Genomic DNA, 17,845 nt, shown 5'->3' on the forward strand with positions numbered 1-17,845 from the left:
AATTTTTGGGTTAAATGCAACTCTCTAATTTTAAAATTTCCTTTCAAACCTGCTATTTTTAAAATAAAATGCTACTAAATCTTACATTCCCACAAGGTATATCAAACTAGTTTTGTACACTACAATCACAGCAAGGATATTTTACTTTTGTTATTGGAAAGTATATGTAGATACTTATGCAGAAGAATGTTTAAATAGGTTGTGAGAATATGTCTTAATGTTTAAAATAACCATGCATCTGAACAATAATCTGACCTAAAATTTAATTCGATTTTTAAATGATTTATGATTTAATTCATTTAAATGAATTAAATGATTTATAATTCCATGTAGGGGATTATACCATTTCTTAAATTTGGGCTCCCTTAACATAAAATATTAATATTATAATTTTTAGTTATCTGATAATTCAAGTTACAACTCACAAAAATCTATGCTACTTAATAACAGTTGTTAGTCAGAAAATATGTTACCAAACTCTTCTTTACTTTGGCCACCATAAATTAACCTTGTTCTCCCTTTTCACTATGAAATATAGATCTGTGTTTTTCTTAACAACAAGTTATAGTTCAGACCTGGAATTACATCAAAGTGGACTGAAGGTTTGGGATGAAACTTTGGACTTTAGCCTTTATGGAAAAGGTAATTTATAAATTAGTAACATTAAGCAAAGAAAATGGAAACATTTTATGCAAATTGGATGATTTTATCTACTTATATTATACAAAATTTATGACATCTTAAAAAATTCAAAAACTTGGGGAAAAATGAAATATTATGGAAAAAAGTTTACTCTCTAAAGCTATATGGAGGACATAAGTAGATAATACACACACATAAACACACACAAACATATATTAAAATAAAAATAAATCATTATGCACTTTTATTTTTACATATTGTAATATTTATAGCTTGTAACCTTACAAAATATGTGATGAATTTAAAGTTGCTTTTACCTCCAATATCTTGAGGTGTTTGAGCATTATCAAAATTACAAATCTTTTCCCAATTATGTTCCACAGCTTCTGGTGTCATTAGGTGGTCCTTATGCCTGACAACGGCTCCCAAGGATCGCTCCCAGCGTACTAAGCAAATAGTAATTAGAAAGGGTATTAAACACCAATTCAAATAGCCATTAGGTGTAGTTGCATCACTAGTTCCTTTTATAAATATTTTTTTTTCTGATCAAAATGAAGTATGGATTACATCTGATAGCAAATTGGAACTTAGCATACTGTGCATATTTTTGAGGACTCTGAATAGAGTATTTATTCCAATGAATATGAAACTGCGGCAGGTTTTCTTGATTTGTCATCAACACATTGTTTGTTTATGTTGGACACCAGAACCATTTTGACATCTAAGAATAGATAACGGTGGAATTAAAAATAATAATAACTGTGGGCCTTAATATAATTCCAGTAGAAAAGAAAGGAAATAATAATAAAAACAGGTATGAAAGATCAACTTCTGATTGATAAAAAGTTCTGTAGAATTGAAAAAGAAAAAGAAAACCACAAAAAAAAGTCATTGAGCTGCAGTGGCGCAGTGGTTAGAGAGCAGTAATGCAGGTTACTTCTACTGACTGCTGGCTGACTGCAATTTGGCAATTCAAATCTTACCAGGCTCAGCCTTCCATCCTTTTGAGGTGGGTAAAATGAGGACCCAGATTGTTTTGGGAGCGATATGCTAACTCTGTCAACTGCTTAGAGAGGGCTGTTAAGCACTGTAAAGCCGTATATAAGTCTAAATGCTATTGCTATTGCCATTAAAGCAAAGTGCATTTTTTATTATTATTATTATTATTATTATTATTATTATTATTATTATTATTATTATTATTATTATTATTATTATTATTTGATTTTTATACCGCCCTTCTCCCGAAGGACTCAGGGCGGTGTACAGGCAAAAATAAAAACAGGTAATACAATATACAATTTAAAATACGAATTAAAAAACTTATTTTATAATTAGCCTAAAAAGTTAAAATATGTAATAAACTAAAACCCCATTTAAAATTATTAATAGAAAATTTAAAATTGATAAAATTCAAGCCAGCCCCGCGCGAATGAAAAGATACGTCTTCAGTTCGCGACGGAAGGTCCGAAGGTCAGGTATTTGGCGTAGACCCGGGGGAAGCTCGTTCCAGAGTGTGGGAGCCCCCACAGAGAAGGACCTTCCCCTGGGGGCCGCCAGCCAACATTGCTTGGCGGACGGCACCCGGAGAAGTCCCTCTCTGTGAGAGTGTACGGGTCGGTGGGAGGCATGTGGTAACAGCAGGCGGTCCCGTAAGTACCCAGGCCCTAAGCCATGGAGCGCTTTAAAGGTCGTAACCAAAACCTTAAAGTGCACCCGAAAGGTGCATTTACCAACTATCTATGATTAATCTCTTTTAACCAATCCAAATAAATAAACAAATGAACAAAATCAAATCCTAATAGAGTAAGAAAGAGAACAAGGCAGGAGGCTCAGATGGAGAGTCAGTGAAATTATCCTCAAATTCTACCACTTTTAAAATGAAATGACTTAATGTTATTATATCCTAGTTTATCACATTAATTTGGATTTTGTGTCAAATTCATATTCTTTCTTATTAGACCAAATGAGCAAGAAGACTTACATTTTCCAATCCAGCCAGCTCCAACCTGCAACATACAGTTTCAAAAATCAATATAATTTACAAAGAAAACTGAAAATGAAGCGTGAAGCAAATCAAATGGGAGTGGTTCCCATTTAATCACAACAGATTAGTTCCAATAGATCAAAATATGCATTTACTTTTTACGTCCATATGAAGTTGATTTTTACAAAAGAACTACTAGATTTAGTTCAAGTCAACCAATACAGGAACAGCTTTAAACAAGGCAGGGCGTTAGCTTCTTATATTACAAAGCATTGATCTGATTTTTGTCTCCTCAGTTTCTTCTGCTCAACGGTCAGTCAGCTTTACGTTCTGAGAATGCTCATTCTCAGGGTTTTAGTGTTCCCTATTTAAGATTATTTTCTAAAGTCTTTTATATTTCTGCAAAAAGTGAGATTATTGCAGGTCTAGTAATATTTCTCTCTTCCCCTTGGTCCTTGATGATCTTTTTAATAAATATTCTTTTCATCATTTTGTATCAAATATTTGATTTCAAATACATTGCTGTTTTTCAGCATGATATTGACATGATGTGTTCAACTTATCCTATACATGAAGTCCTTGACTTACGGCCACAACTCAGCCCAAAATGTATGTTGTTAATAACTGTATAACAGTTGTCAAATGGGTTTTGCCTCATGTTATAACTTTTCTTACCACATTTGTTAGGTGAATCACTGCAGTTACTAAGTTAGTAGTAACATGGTTCTTAAGTGAATCTGGCTTCCCCATTGACTGTGCTTGTCAGACCAGGACCACATGACCCCAGGACATTGCAGCCATCATAAATATAAAGCAGCTGTCAAGCATCTGAATCACATGACCATGGAAATGCTGCAATGGTAAAGATATATGTACTAGTCGTTCCCGACTCTAGGGGGCGGTGCTCATCTCCGCTTCAAAGCCGAAGAGCCAAAGACGTCTCCGTGGTCATATGGCCGGCATGACTAAACACCAAAGGCATATGGAATGCTGTTACCTTCCCACCAAAGGGGGTCCCAATTTTTCTATTTGCATTTTTTACATGCTTTTGAACTGCTAAATTGGCAAAAGCTGGGACAAGTAACGGGAACTCACCCTGTTACACGGCACTAGGGATTCGAATCGCTGAACTGACTTTTTTAGTTTCAATAACAATATCACAAGAGCTACCAACAGATTTAAACTCAATGTCAACCACTCCAGTTTAGATTGCAGAAAACACGATTTCTGTAACAGAATTGTATATGCTTGGAATGCATTACCTGACTCTGTGGTTTCTTCTCATAACCCCAAAGGCTTTACTCAAAAACTGTCCACGGTTGACCTCACCACTTTCCTAAGAGGACTCTAAGGGGCGTGCATAAGAGCACAAACGTGCCTACCGTTCCTGTCCTATTGTTTCTTCCTCTATGTATATATATGTTTATAGTACCTCGTTTCTCCTCATATAAACGTTCATATATTATATAACCCTTTATGCAATGCTTGTATATATTGTTACGACAAATAAATAAATAAAAATAAAATAAAACTGCCGACCTTTTGATCGACAAACTCAGCATCTTAGCCACCAAGTCCCACTCTGCAATGTGATAAGTGTCAAAAATGTTTGTAAGTCATTTTTTTTCAGTGCCGTTGTAATTTCGAAAGGTCACTAAATGAACTGTTGTAAGTCGAGGACTATCTCTAACACGAGAACAGATTTCTGCACAGATTTGAATTGTGAAAAGAGAGAGAGGGACGGAGAGAAAGAAAACATGATGGATGCAAGGCCCATTGCTGGGAAAGGACAATACATGGATATTACCTCAAACAGTCCACTGTTCTCTTGACATCTTTCATGACAAAGCCAAAGGACAAGAGGGGCCACATATTCCGGTTTGAAGGCATCTACCATATCTAGGGAAAATGAAACAAGTCTCAGGAGTAGAGAACAGAAGAGATATTTTATCATACACTCAGGCTAATTTGCTGCAGGGGTTTGAAATGGCAGCGGGTGGTTTGGAGAATCGGTAGCAAAAATCCCTGCCCACCCCTGCCCGAGCTGAGCCGCGCGATCATCAGAGGTTTTGTTTTTTTTTACTTTTAAAAGCATTTTTTCTTCAGCCGAAAAATGCTTTTAAAAATAACAAAAAAGCCTCTGACGATCACGTGGCTCAGCTGAGATCGTCAGAACCCTTTAAAAGCATTTTTTTCTACAACCTCTTCAGCGGAAGAGGTTGTACAAAAAATGTTTTTAAAAGGTTTTGGCGATCAGGCAACTCAGCTGGGATCATCAGAACCCTTTAAAAGCTTTTTTTCTCTGGCGATCCCAGCTGAGTTGCTTGATCATCACAGGCTTTTAAAAGCATTTTTTTACAATCTCTTCGGCCGAAGAGGTTGTAGAAAAAATGCTTTTAAAAGTAAAAAACAAAAGTTGGCCATGCCCACCCAGTCACATTACTCCCTCCCACCAAGCCACGCCCACAGAACCGGTAGTAACAAATTTTACGTTTCACCCCTGATTTGCTGTGAATATTTACAATTATTTACCTGGAGGCATAACAGTCTGTGTTAACCTGGAGCCTGCTGTGGGAGCAATTGTGTTGCAGTGGATGTTGTACTTCTTGCCTTCAACTGCAAGTGTGTTTGCTAGACCCAAAAGACCAAGTTTGGCAGCACTGTAATTAGCCTGGCCAAAGTTCCCATATATTCCAGCAGCTGAGGAAGTCATGATTATTCTTGAAAACAAACAGTAAGAAATTCTGACATTAGAATACAGCAAAAAGCCTGATGGAAGATTGAAGGAGAATCAACAATAAAAGCAATATAATTGTGCTAATTAGACAACATTGCCATTTAACAAAGTTTTAAAGTGCCAATGAACATCCATTAAACTGAAAATAAACTGTTTTCAATATCTTTTCTTATTCTGCCTTAAGTTCATAAAAAATGTTGAAGTAGCTGTGTTTAAGGGACCCACTTAGCATGTTACTGTGACTACCATCAGACATTTAATCCAATGTCTTTGAAGAGCTGATATGCATGGAGTGACTACAAAGGTTATATTTCATAAGTACTAAAAACAGATAGGCCCCAGTTAACTCACAGAGCGTTACTGCAAATAAATTTGCTTTCAGAACATGCTATTGGTAATGAAAACTAGTTTAATGTAAACCAAAATAGCATCAAAGAGTTGCAAGGAAAAAAGTCACACTCCTTATTTAGGGACAACTTACAGAAAATAGTTTACAAACTGAAAAAAGTGAATGCAGACAAAATAAAAACAGAGTAAGCAACTCTTTTTTAATATGATCATTATTTCTAAACTCTATCCTATTTAAATGGAATACATTTACATTGCAACCAATGACACAAATGCAATGTAATAGGGAAAAGCCTCTTTTCCTAAAAAGATATTCAATTTTAGATTCAATCTATCAACATTTAAAGCAGTCAAACCCTTCAGAGAACTAGCATTTTACCCAAAGAGCAGGAGTAGTTCTCAGTTCTCACTGAGAGCTATTCTTGCTGTTTGGGTGAAATGCTAGTTAGTAATGTTTTGGCTTTCAAGCAAATGAAAAAAAAAAACAATTTCCAACGCGTAAGGTATATAGGAGTTCCAGAATCCAGCATCTCCGTTGCCATAATCTCCATCTTGTGGATTTCAGAGTGGCTAATCATAATTTGCATAATGTCATAAAAGATCAGAAAGGATTGTACTCTGGGCTTCTAATATTGTGAATTATACCACTCTAGCAGAACTCATGCTGCTTTTTCAAGCTACTGCAGTACCCATTAAGAAATCGTCCATGGTAGCTTCTCCTCCACCATCCCAAGTTTAGGATGCAGTTGCATCTTGCCTAAGATTTCCAGGTTCAGTCATAGCAGCTACAACATGACAAATGAAGTTTATATGGCCATGGGAAAGATTATACATAAAAAATACAGATCTTTCCAGAAGTTTAAACACTACCTTGATTGATATTAGCAACTATATTGTTGCTTTAAAAAAATATAATAACATTCTGATATATGAACATTGGCACTGATACAGTCAGCTACAGCCGCAGCTGACTGTTGGGGCGAGTTATTGGCCCCAAAGGAGGAGTGCGCAGCTTGGGTGTTCTCCTGGATGCACGGCTGTCGCTTGAAGATCATTTGGCGGCCGTCTCCAGGAGAGCCTTCCACCAGGTTCGCCTGGTGCGCCAGTTGCGCCTTCCTTGATCGGGATGCCCTATGCACAGTCACTCACGCCTGGTTACCTCCCGCCTGGATTATTGCAATGCTCTCTACATGGGGCTTCCCTTGAGATGCACTCGGAGGCTTCAGTTGGTCCAGAATGCAGCTGCGCGGGTGATAGAGGGAGTCACGCGTAGCTCACATGTGACACCTCTCCTGCGCAGACTGCACTGGCTTCCTGTTGCCTTTCGGGTGCATTTCAAGGTCTTGGTAACCACCTTTAAAGCGCTCCATGGCTTGGGACCTGGGTACTTACGGGACCGCCTTCTGTTACCTCATGCCTCCCACCGACCCGTACGCTCCCACAGAGAGGGCCTTCTCAGGGTGCCGTCCGCCAGACAATGTCGGCTGGCGGCCCCCAGAGGAAGATCCTTCTCTGTGGGGGCCCCCACTCTTTGGAACGAACTCCCCCCTGGTTTACGTCAAATTTCTGACCTTCGGACTTTTCGCCGCGAACTGAAAACATATTTGTTTGTTCGTGCGGGGCTTTCTTAAATTGTTGAATTTTAAATTTTAAATTTTCTCTCTAGTTTTAATTGGGGTTTTTAGATTCATAATTCTTAATTATTTCGGCCATACTGTATAATAAGTTTTTTAATTGTATTTTAACTGTATATTGTTCTTTTTTATCCTGGCTGTACACCGCCCTGAGTCCTTCGGGAGAAGGGCGGTTTATAAATCCAATAAATAATAATAATAATAATAACTATATTGTTGCTTTAAAAAAAATCTAATAACATTCTGATATATGAACATTCCTATCACTGTTTGATTGCTTGTAGAGATGAGGATTCTACTTTAGATGTAGTTTTGCAAGCTGAACTTTTTGTGAGAAATAGATGACGGTACAGTATAATCATGAACCACTTTCTCTGTGTCTAATCTAGATGGTTTTGGTCTGATCAGTATATACATTTGGTAAGCAATCAGGTCTACTTACCTTCCAAATTTCTGATTTTTCATATGGTTCCATGCAGCTCGGGTTACGAGGAAGGATCCCCTCAAATGAACTTTGTGAATTATATCTAGAAACAATTGAAGCCATTAAATATATCTATACCTTGAAAAGGCATTAAGTACATTAAGTATTTAGTATGTTCATTTTAAAAATGAATTATAATCATAATATGGTACAACTTACCCCAGTCTTCATCACTGATCCTAGCAAATGAACGGTCCCTCAAGATCCTACATTTCGAAGAAGAAAAAAGAAAAGGAAAATTATCATAAATTGAATCAAAAATATTCCAGTGTAATGGAAAAAGAAGAAAACAATACTTAGGTCAACTTACCCGGCATTATTGATCAGAATATCTGTAAATTAAATCCATACAAAATTATTAAGAAACAAATCTTGCTATTCTTGTTTCTGACATGAAGGATAACATTTATTAACACCCTATTTGCATTTTATTTTGCCCTTACCAAAATTGATAAACAGATTTTCAGAATTATTGTAGTTATCAAAGACTGGCAAACACTTTTGACAGCGCATATAGGTCTGAACTATGACAAACTCTTAAGTCAGAGGTCTTCAAACTTGGCAGCTTTAAGACATGTGGACTTCAATTCCCAGAAATCTCCTGCCAGCTATGCTATGCTGGCGGGAGATTTCTGGGAGTTGAAGTCCACAAGTCTTAAAAGCTGCCAAGTTTGAAGACCTCTGGCTTAAGCAGTAAAAATGAACCCAGACATAGAAAGGGACCCTTTGCATTTTTTGTAGAATGAATTTAATAGTTTCAGAATTCTGGGTAAGTGGAGCAAACAGCCCTTTGCTTGCTTTCTGCAATAAGTTAAACAGGCTTATCAGCCTCATTGTAATTCAAATGCATTTCTGCATCTCTATGAAGTAACATTTATAAAATAAAGAAAAAAGAACATGCTGATGCATGCTATTGTAACTATTTGCTGGTACAGCAAGTCCAAGTTTCAGGCCACCATTCAATTTAGCATAAATATGCAGCGTGCTGCTAGTGGGAAAAAGATTTTATCTAAAAGAATAACCATAACAGTTTTTGCATATGTGTAGCTTAGAAGGAAAAAGTGAAAATTCTTATGAGGATTCTTTATTGTCGCTTTCAATGGAATGTGGCTTTAAACAAAAAGGATTTTTTTTTTATTTTGCTCATGCCTCTACTTCAGGGCTGTCAAACTCCCAGCCCACTGGCTGGATGCATTATGTGCTGGCCATGCCCATGCCCAGTTTAGCAAAAGGGGAAAAAGTCCCAATACATCACGTGACACTGCTGTGACGACGTGAGTTAAGACATCCCTGCTCTACTTGATGGAGAGGTCTTTTCATGATCAAACCTAGTTTCCTTGATTGCAGAGGAACTTCAATTTCTTCTAAGACAGAATTTTGTGTTGACCATGATAAAGCTTTAATGATATCAAAAATTATAACTTAAAATGTACAGATGGAAGAGAAAGCCACCTTGGAAAAAAAATTAAAGAGAACTTATCTTGAAGAAAATATCTTGATTACCACTAGTACAAGTAAATACAGTTATCATCAAAAAGTCATGTATTTTGTTAAAGAGCTTAATAAAGCCATTCCTTTCTTCTGGAAGAGTTTCTCCTGAATAATAGATTGTTTCATTTTTTTCATGAAATAATATAGAGTAATAGTAAGGCGATTCCAGCTGTCTAATCTCACAAACTATGCTTCTATTTGAAATGTACCTATTTTCCCAAAAGCATCCAGAGCAGTTTGCACAAGCTTCTCACCGGCTTCCACTGAATCTGAGGGGAAAAAACCAACACGAAAGAAAGAAACACAGATTAGAATCTATTGAAATGATGGAGATCCTAGCACAATGGGAGGGAAACACAAAATGGTAATAGAATGTAATCTTGAGGGAATATTTTCTTTCATAAGCAAGTTATTCATTGGTATGCACTTACCAATGACAGCAAGTTCATGACAGAAAAAAGACAGAAGTCGTTCCTACGACTACAGCTACTGAAATATTTCAGCTGTATTCATATTCCCTAAGGTGCTAACAAGGAAGACAGGATATACAGGGGAAAGAAATGCTGATTTGGATTCTAAATGTTCTTCTTTATGAATGGTAAAATTTAAGTTTAGGTATAAAAGCCAATGTCCTCATTTCCCAGTTATGTCACCATCTCCCCAAAATATGCTATTCCAAAGCGATGCCTTTCAGGAATGACTACAAAAATAGGTATATGGGTCTGCTTGTGGTAGCACTAGATGCAGTAAATCTGCAAATGATTGTTTGTATCCAAACATTCTTATGTTCAGAAAAACAAGGACTGTTAATGACACTTGGATAAGCTTGAATGTGAAATTAGGAGAATGTAGTTGCCTTCAAATGACCAAATAAATTTTTCAGATACAAGAATGCGTCAACAACATCACACATTATACAGTGGCTCATGGTATTCGCTATATCACTCATATGCATAGTATATGTGCTACGTTTAAGCGTGCACTAATATATCTTTTAAGTGAACATAAAACTCTGTGAAGCACAATGAGTTTATCCCCAAATATCCGAAAGCTTTTAAAATAGGGGTATTCTACCTGGATTTTTTTTCATGTAATGCATCAATATAATACATATTTCTAAACCAAACAACCACAACATAACAAAGAATAAGAATCTAATGGACAGTGAACCTCACTTTAAAATGAATCACATTTTGGAATTACGGATCATGGCTCAATACTAAACAGTATGAATCCAACATGGATTTGCAATCACAAACAATCCATGAGTTCATTAACAATCATGCAATTCAAGGCACATTAGATCTCTCTCTCATCAGTGGCATGACCACTTTCTATTGACTGAAATAATTTATCATGGGACAGTAATTTAAATCTTCAAGGAACTTGCTGATTTTGTTTTGATTAACATTTACAACAATCATCTCAATGATAGAATGAGAGATGATTTTTTCCAGATCTGTAGCATTTAACTATAGATATTTACACTGGAATAGAATGAGTATAACATACCATAATTAGCTACTGCTTTTCCACCTTTGGCTCGTATTTCTTGAACCACTCTGTCAGCAGCTGAAGAACTCTTTCCATGTCCCTTGATGTCACCTCCAAGATCATTCACTGTGACAAATATAAAAAAGACAAAGGGAGACATAGAAATTGAGTCCAACTAGTACTTAGATAAAATAGCTGTCATTCTCTGCAGTCTTCAGTGATCATTCAGGCATTGCCTTACTGGTATAGTGAAGATTTCATGCTGTAATGAATGTTGATGAAGATTCTCAGTAATCCAGGTAGAGTTGTCTGGAAGTTGAGTGAGCGCAACTGGATTTCTTTTCTTGTTGATTTGAAACATTATTTAAGACTTATCTTCCAGACTGAAGAAGCTATTTGGATAAGCAACAAAATGTTTCAAATCAACAACAAAAAAGGTATCTAGTTGCTATAACTCAACTTCTAGATGCTGTAATGAATGTGTGAATTGCAACTTCAGGTTGGTGAGGCCAAATGTCAGGTATGTTAGCATCTCCTATGAAGGTATAACAATAATATAAGTAGTTGCCATCCTGCAGGTCACTGAACTGAGTCTTTTGTTAAGAAAGTGAGTTTATATTGAATATACTGTTAATATTTGGGTATCTTTCCATAAACTGCTATCTGAAGAGGTTTCTTTATTCTTGCAGCAGCTTTGCAGATATTAAGCTATTTGGCTTATCCAATCAACTGCTCTAAATACCATTTCCTGTATTCAAAGTGATTTCTCAGTTTCATTAACTTTAATCAGCAGCTTCTTCAAAACAGCATTATTATTTTTAAGATTTGCATGGAAGCCTGAAAAAAATCTGGCTATTTTAATGACTACAAGAGTTCAGGTAGCCCTCAGCTTACAATTGGTCACCTAGTAACCATTTGAAGTTATGACATACTTCTCCAGGATTACTTATGATGATCCGGATTCATAATTCAGTGGTTGGAAAGCCCAGTCACATGATCACATTCGGGATGCTCAGCAACCAGCCACCATTTATGGCCATTTGCAAGATCCAGTAGTCACAATTTATAATTTTTTTTTTGCCAGAAACTGGCATTTATGTCCAATTCCTGGCAAAAAATATCCATTGCGGACAATGAATTCACTTAATGACCATGGTAATTCACTTCATGACCCACAAAAAAGTCATAAAATTTGGTGCAGGCATATGGTGATCCACTTAATGACCAGGATAACTTACAACTGTAATTCCAGGCTTAATTACACTCATACGTTAAGTAGTGCTACACATTTATTTATTTTCTTTGCTAACAGGTCAAAGTCCACGAGGTCAAAGAAGTCATTCTTTTCAACCAGGGCACAATTCTAATTTACTTTTATACAGATAGCTCTTACTGATTTATTTTTACTGTACATTCAGATCAAAAGGTCTGAAGGGGTAAAATAAATTATACATTTTAAAAAGATTTTCAGAAAGAATATATAAACACTTTCCCACACAACATGAAAAAGTCCAATCTTTCTTTCTTGGAATAGGTGAAAATACTTTGGTTGAAGAATCTTGAGAAATCATCAAGTAATCCGTATTTTTGATAAGTAAAAACAGTTGTGAAAACAGTTGTGTATTTGATGTACAAGCTGAATATAAAAAATATGTGTTTTAAACCCGGGACAAACTTTTTGTGGCAATAAGCACAAAAGTCACTGATTTTTTTGAAAGTACATCAACCTTTGACAGATCCAATAATTTATTACTCCTTTACAAACTATTTTTAATCCAAAAGGCAAACATTGCATTTTTTCATGATGGACTGCTAGTTATCTAAATAATACAGAAAATTTCAAATTAAGCAATAATACTAGAAAATAATTCATCTAGAAGAACAGTTTAAAATAGAACCAATTATATTAAAAAAGAATAATATGTTTTTATGAAGCAGCATCTCCCCCATGTGGTCAAACCTAAAAATGTTTTAACCAGAAAAATATATTTAATCATTTATTTGGTTTGACGGAATATATTCAAAATAGACAGAATACATTTAGTCACCAAGAGCTGAGCCTGATTCAAGTAAGTTTTAATTGTTTTAACTGGCAGTATATTTGAAGGGAACTGATTTTGGGAAAACTGACTTAAAAATCAGCAATTTTAAATTTCCAGCATTACTTTTTTATTTCAACTAGATCTTGCATTTTTTTTAAAAAATTGCCTTTTTTTTTTTGCTAGCTATTCTACTTTTTGCTTCCAATTAGGTACAGACTATCCATGAGAGCCAGGTTGGTAAAGTGATTAAAGCATCAGACTAGAAATCAGAATACTCTGTGTTCTATTTCTGCCTAGGCACAAAGCCAATTGCGTGACCTTGGGCCAGTCATTAACTTTCTTAGTGGAAGAAAGGAGGAAGCAGGCAATGGCAAGCTACCTGTGTTTCCCCTAAAATAAGACCAGGTCTTATTTTCTTTTGGACACCTTTTTGGGTGTCTTTTTTTCCATGTACGAGAAATCCATTTCTTCTGCTTGGCCGAGTTGGGGCATGAGGTGGCACGGTGTGCTAGTGCCACCACTGCGTGGCAGGGGGTGGTGGAGCTGCACCATGCATACTGCACTGGCTTACCTCAGGGCTCCTGCAGCCAGCCACGCATACCCCAACACCTGCCTTACCTCACATCTGTGGCACCAGCACACTGCTCATCCTCCTGGTCTGTTGCGACCACGAGCAAGCAGAACTGAGCTGGCTCCTGCTGCACATGGCTGCCGGTGCTGTTGCCGTGAGGCAGGTATCAGGGCATGGATAGCATGGCTATGGGGACCCTGAGGTAAGCTCCACCACCCTCTTAACTGTGGCACTACAAACAACCAGATGGAATGGCCGAGCGAATGGCTGCGAAGGCTCTTAAACAGGGCTTATTTGGGATAGGTTTTATATTAAGCACACACATAAAAACCATGCTAGGTCTTATTTTCGGGATAGGTCTTATTTTCAGAGAAACAGGGTATTTCTTAAATATTGCCAAGAAAACTGCAGGAATATGTCCAGGCAGGCAGTTACCAGGAGTCAGCACTGACTCCAAACACCAAATATAGCCATGAAATAGAGAGATATGTACAATACTTGTTCTTCTATTTTATACTTTTGTTTCTTTTTTTTTTATTCATTCTGCATTGGCTTCTGTTTATACTAGGGCATTATCAAGATGCAGATAGGTCCAGCTCCTCTGAAGAGACAGGCCTCTCACTTCTCACTAAAGATGGGAGGCAAAGCAGTGAACTGATGTACTGAACTATCCATATATAACACATTTCCCAGTTTACACCAAAGGTTTTCATCCAGGTAATTATATTTCACCTTAGTGGATTTCTTAACTAATCTTGTTAATGAAAACTCAGAAAACCTTGTTCCACAAAAGTTCACTTTCATTCTTGCTCATTCTAAAAAGGCCCAATCCTCACAAAAGCAAAATAGTAAACAAAGGAGCTCAAAGGCCAATACAAAATTCATTAAAGCTATTGAGAAAAAAAATAGCTTCATCCAAACTGAATTTTTATTCAAAAAGACTGTTTGTATTCAGTGTTTCCGGCAAGGATTCTGATTCCACTTAGCATTTATCTGTAAAATTATCCTGCTTATATTTATAGTCATATGCTCAATACAGCAGCTATATAAGACATTCAATAATAAATATTTAATGTTATGGTTATTTCAGTAACAAAAATGGAAAAATCCTTTTTTCTATTATTTAAAATATGGTTTTAAATTCTAACTAATTCTAAATAATTATTACACTACTCAACTCCAATTAACTTCCAATAATTCTGGGCATTTTACAGATTGTTAAAAACATCTAAAAAGAAGGAAACAACAAAATCTATCCAACTTGGGAGTTTTGTTGCTATAAAACACTTGTTTCTGTAGGTAACCTTTATTGAGTACAAAATGATAAAGGCTTGTCCCAGCCCCTTTTAATAATGTTCTGTAGAAGAATGTTGTAAACTTCAGCAACTCTGCTGACTGGAGAATTCTGGGAGTTGAAGTCCACACATCCTACGCTTGCTGAGGTTGAGAAATACAGACTTGCAGAATAGAAACAAGAACTTGAAACATCTGTTAACACAAATCAAAACCTAGCGTAAAGAGGTGATTCAGAGGTGGTTGCTAAGACAACCAGGACTGGATCATACAGATTTGCAAGCTGAAACTGGGGGCAAAAAGCCTAATTCAAGATTTCAGCATAATTCAGTCTGCTCGTTGCCTGCACCCATCACCAAAAGGATATTCTAAAAAAATGTTTCCTAATCTTGATCACCTGAAGATGCATAGAGTTCAATTCCCAGAATTCAGCAGAGAACCATCCTGGACTCTGCACATCTTCAGATAGGCAAGATTGGGAAACGCTGTTTCTTTTTCTTTCTTTTTTTTAATCAAAAAGTTTTACAAAAATTTTTTTTCCCCTTTCCACCAGCCCCCCTCCCCTCTCCCTTCACAAACCCCCCTCCCCCCTGACTTCCCGGAACAAACACAAGGTATAGTTAAAAATAAAACAAACATATGCTAAAAAAAATTTTTTTCCCCAAAACTATTATGCCAATCTTCCCTCTCTAGCTCTGACTTCCTCCTTACATAACCAAAATCCTTCAAAAATAAATAAATAAATAAATTAACAATTAACAGTAATAAAATATATAAATCAATAAAACAGATTAATCCTAAAGTATTTAAAACCAGCTAATGCATAAAAATCCAATCCAATTCAGAGAATATTTCCCTTATAGTTTCTATAACCATATAATTTTCCCCAAATCTTTCTTACATAAGATCTTTCAGAATATTCTATTTACAATTCAGTACAACACATTATATAATTTCGATATAAGAAATTACAGTATCTATTCAACTTTAGTCCTTCCTCGTCAAAATCCAATATAAATCCAAATATTTAGTCTTTTATGATAGATGTGAAACATATAATCAACCCATTTCTTCCAGATCTTTCTCACATATAGTCTTTCAGGAACGCTAATATTTTTATCTGTTAATATTTCAAAAAAAGCTTCTTTCAAGGATAATACTTTTATCTCTTGCCATTTTTTTGATGCATTAGTCTCTGTCTTTCCTTCATTACTCCTTTTAAAAAGTCAATCACAATATTTCCTAATAGTTCCTTATGTCCAACAATCCACAAGTTACTGCCATATATTCCATCAGTCTGGAAAGAGAACTCTTGGAAAGCATTAATCCTGTGAATTTTTCCGATTCGGGAAGCAGCCTCTTGTAACACAGATTCAGGCAATTCATCTAAACTTTTTAAAAGAGCCTCTTTACATCAACACCTGCCTTACCTCACATCTGTGGCACCAGCACACTGCTCATCCTCCTGGTCTGTTGCGACCACGAGCAAGCAGAACTGAGCTGGCTCCTGCTGCACATGGCTGCCGGTGCTGTTGCCGTGAGGCAGGTATCAGGGCATGGATAGCATGGCTATGGGGACCCTGAGGTAAGCTCCACCACCCTCTTAACTGTGGCACTACAAACAACCAGATGGAATGGCCGAGCGAATGGCTGCGAAGGCTCTTAAACAGGGCTTATTTGGGATAGGTTTTATATTAAGCACACACATAAAAATCATGCTAGGTCTTATTTTCGGGATAGGTCTTATTTTCAGAGAAACAGGGTATTTCTTAAATATTGCCAAGAAAACTGCAGGAATATGTCCAGGCAGGCAGTTACCAGGAGTCAGCACTGACTCCAAACACCAAATATAGCCATGAAATAGAGAGATATGTACAATACTTGTTCTTCTATTTTATACTTTTGTTTCTTTTTTTTTTTATTCATTCTGCATTGGCTTCTGTTTATACTAGGGCATTATCAAGATGCAGATAGGTCCAGCTCCTCTGAAGAGACAGGCCTCTCACTTCTCACTAAAGGTGGAAGGCAAAGCAGTGAACTGATGTACTGAACTATCCATATATAACACATTTCCCAGTTTACACCAAAGGTTTTCATCCAGGTAATTGTATTTCACCTTAGTGGATTTCTTAACTAATCTTGTTAATGAAAACTCAGAAAACCTTGTTCCACAAAAGTTCACTTTCATTCTTGCTCATTCTAAAAAGGCCCAATCCTCACAAAAGCAAAATAGTAAACAAAGGAGCTCAAAGGCCAATACAAAATTCATTAAAGCTATTGAGAAAAAAAATAGCTTCATCCAAACTGAATTTTTATTCAAAAAGACTGTTTGTATTCAGTGTTTCCGGCAAGGATTCTGATTCCACTTAGCATTTATCTGTAAAATTATCCTGCTTATATTTATAGTCATATGCTCAATACAGCAGCTATATAAGACATTCAATAATAAAATATTTAATGTTATGGTTATTTCAGTAACAAAATGGAAAAATCCTTTTTCTATTATTTAAAATATGGTTTTAAATTCTAACTAATTCTAAATAATTATTATACTACTCAACTCCAATTAACTTCCAATAATTCTGGGCATTTTACAGATTGTTAAAACATCTAAAAGAAGGAAACAACAAAATCTATCCAACTTGGGAGTTTTGTTGCTATAAAACACTTGTTTCTGTAGGTAACCTTTATTGAGTACAAAATGATAAAGGCTTGTCCCAGCCCCTTTTAATAATGTTCTGTAGAAGAATGTTGTAAACTTCAGCAACTCTGCTGACTGGAGAATTCTGGGAGTTGAAGTCCACACATCCTACGCTTGCTGAGGTTGAGAAATACAGACTTGCAGAATAGAAACAAGAACTTGAAACATCTGTTAACACAAATCAAAACCTAGCGTAAAGAGGTGATTCAGAGGTGGTTGCTAAGACAACCAGGACTGGATCATACAGATTTGCAAGCTGAAACTGGGGGCAAAAAGCCTAATTCAAGATTTCAGCATAATTCAGTCTGCTCGTTGCCTGCACCCATCACCAAAAGGATATTCTAAAAAAATGTTTCCTAATCTTGATCACCTGAAGATGCATAGAGTTCAATTCCCAGAATTCAGCAGAGAACCATCCTGG

The 17,845-nt window shown here is 36.3% G+C and overlaps 1 protein-coding gene across 1 annotated transcript in view; it reads right to left on the reverse strand.

Moving 5' to 3' along the window:
• The window catches only part of HSD17B4 (hydroxysteroid 17-beta dehydrogenase 4), a 79,448-nt gene that overhangs the window by 45,755 nt on the left and 15,848 nt on the right, over positions 1-17,845 (reverse strand). Inside the window, exons 3-11 of the mRNA XM_058168130.1 lie at positions 10,836-10,943; positions 9,533-9,592; positions 8,143-8,164; positions 7,992-8,038; positions 7,791-7,875; positions 5,162-5,349; positions 4,437-4,528; positions 2,627-2,651; positions 960-1,088 (exon numbers count right to left, since the gene is read on the reverse strand). Coding sequence (XP_058024113.1) covers positions 960-1,088; positions 2,627-2,651; positions 4,437-4,528; positions 5,162-5,349; positions 7,791-7,875; positions 7,992-8,038; positions 8,143-8,164; positions 9,533-9,592; positions 10,836-10,943 — 756 coding nt within the window. The remainder of the gene's footprint in view (positions 1-959; positions 1,089-2,626; positions 2,652-4,436; positions 4,529-5,161; positions 5,350-7,790; positions 7,876-7,991; positions 8,039-8,142; positions 8,165-9,532; positions 9,593-10,835; positions 10,944-17,845) is intronic.

The sequence above is a fragment of the Ahaetulla prasina genome, chromosome 2 (assembly GCF_028640845.1).
Source record: "Ahaetulla prasina isolate Xishuangbanna chromosome 2, ASM2864084v1, whole genome shotgun sequence".
NCBI lineage: Eukaryota > Metazoa > Chordata > Lepidosauria > Squamata > Colubridae > Ahaetulla > Ahaetulla prasina.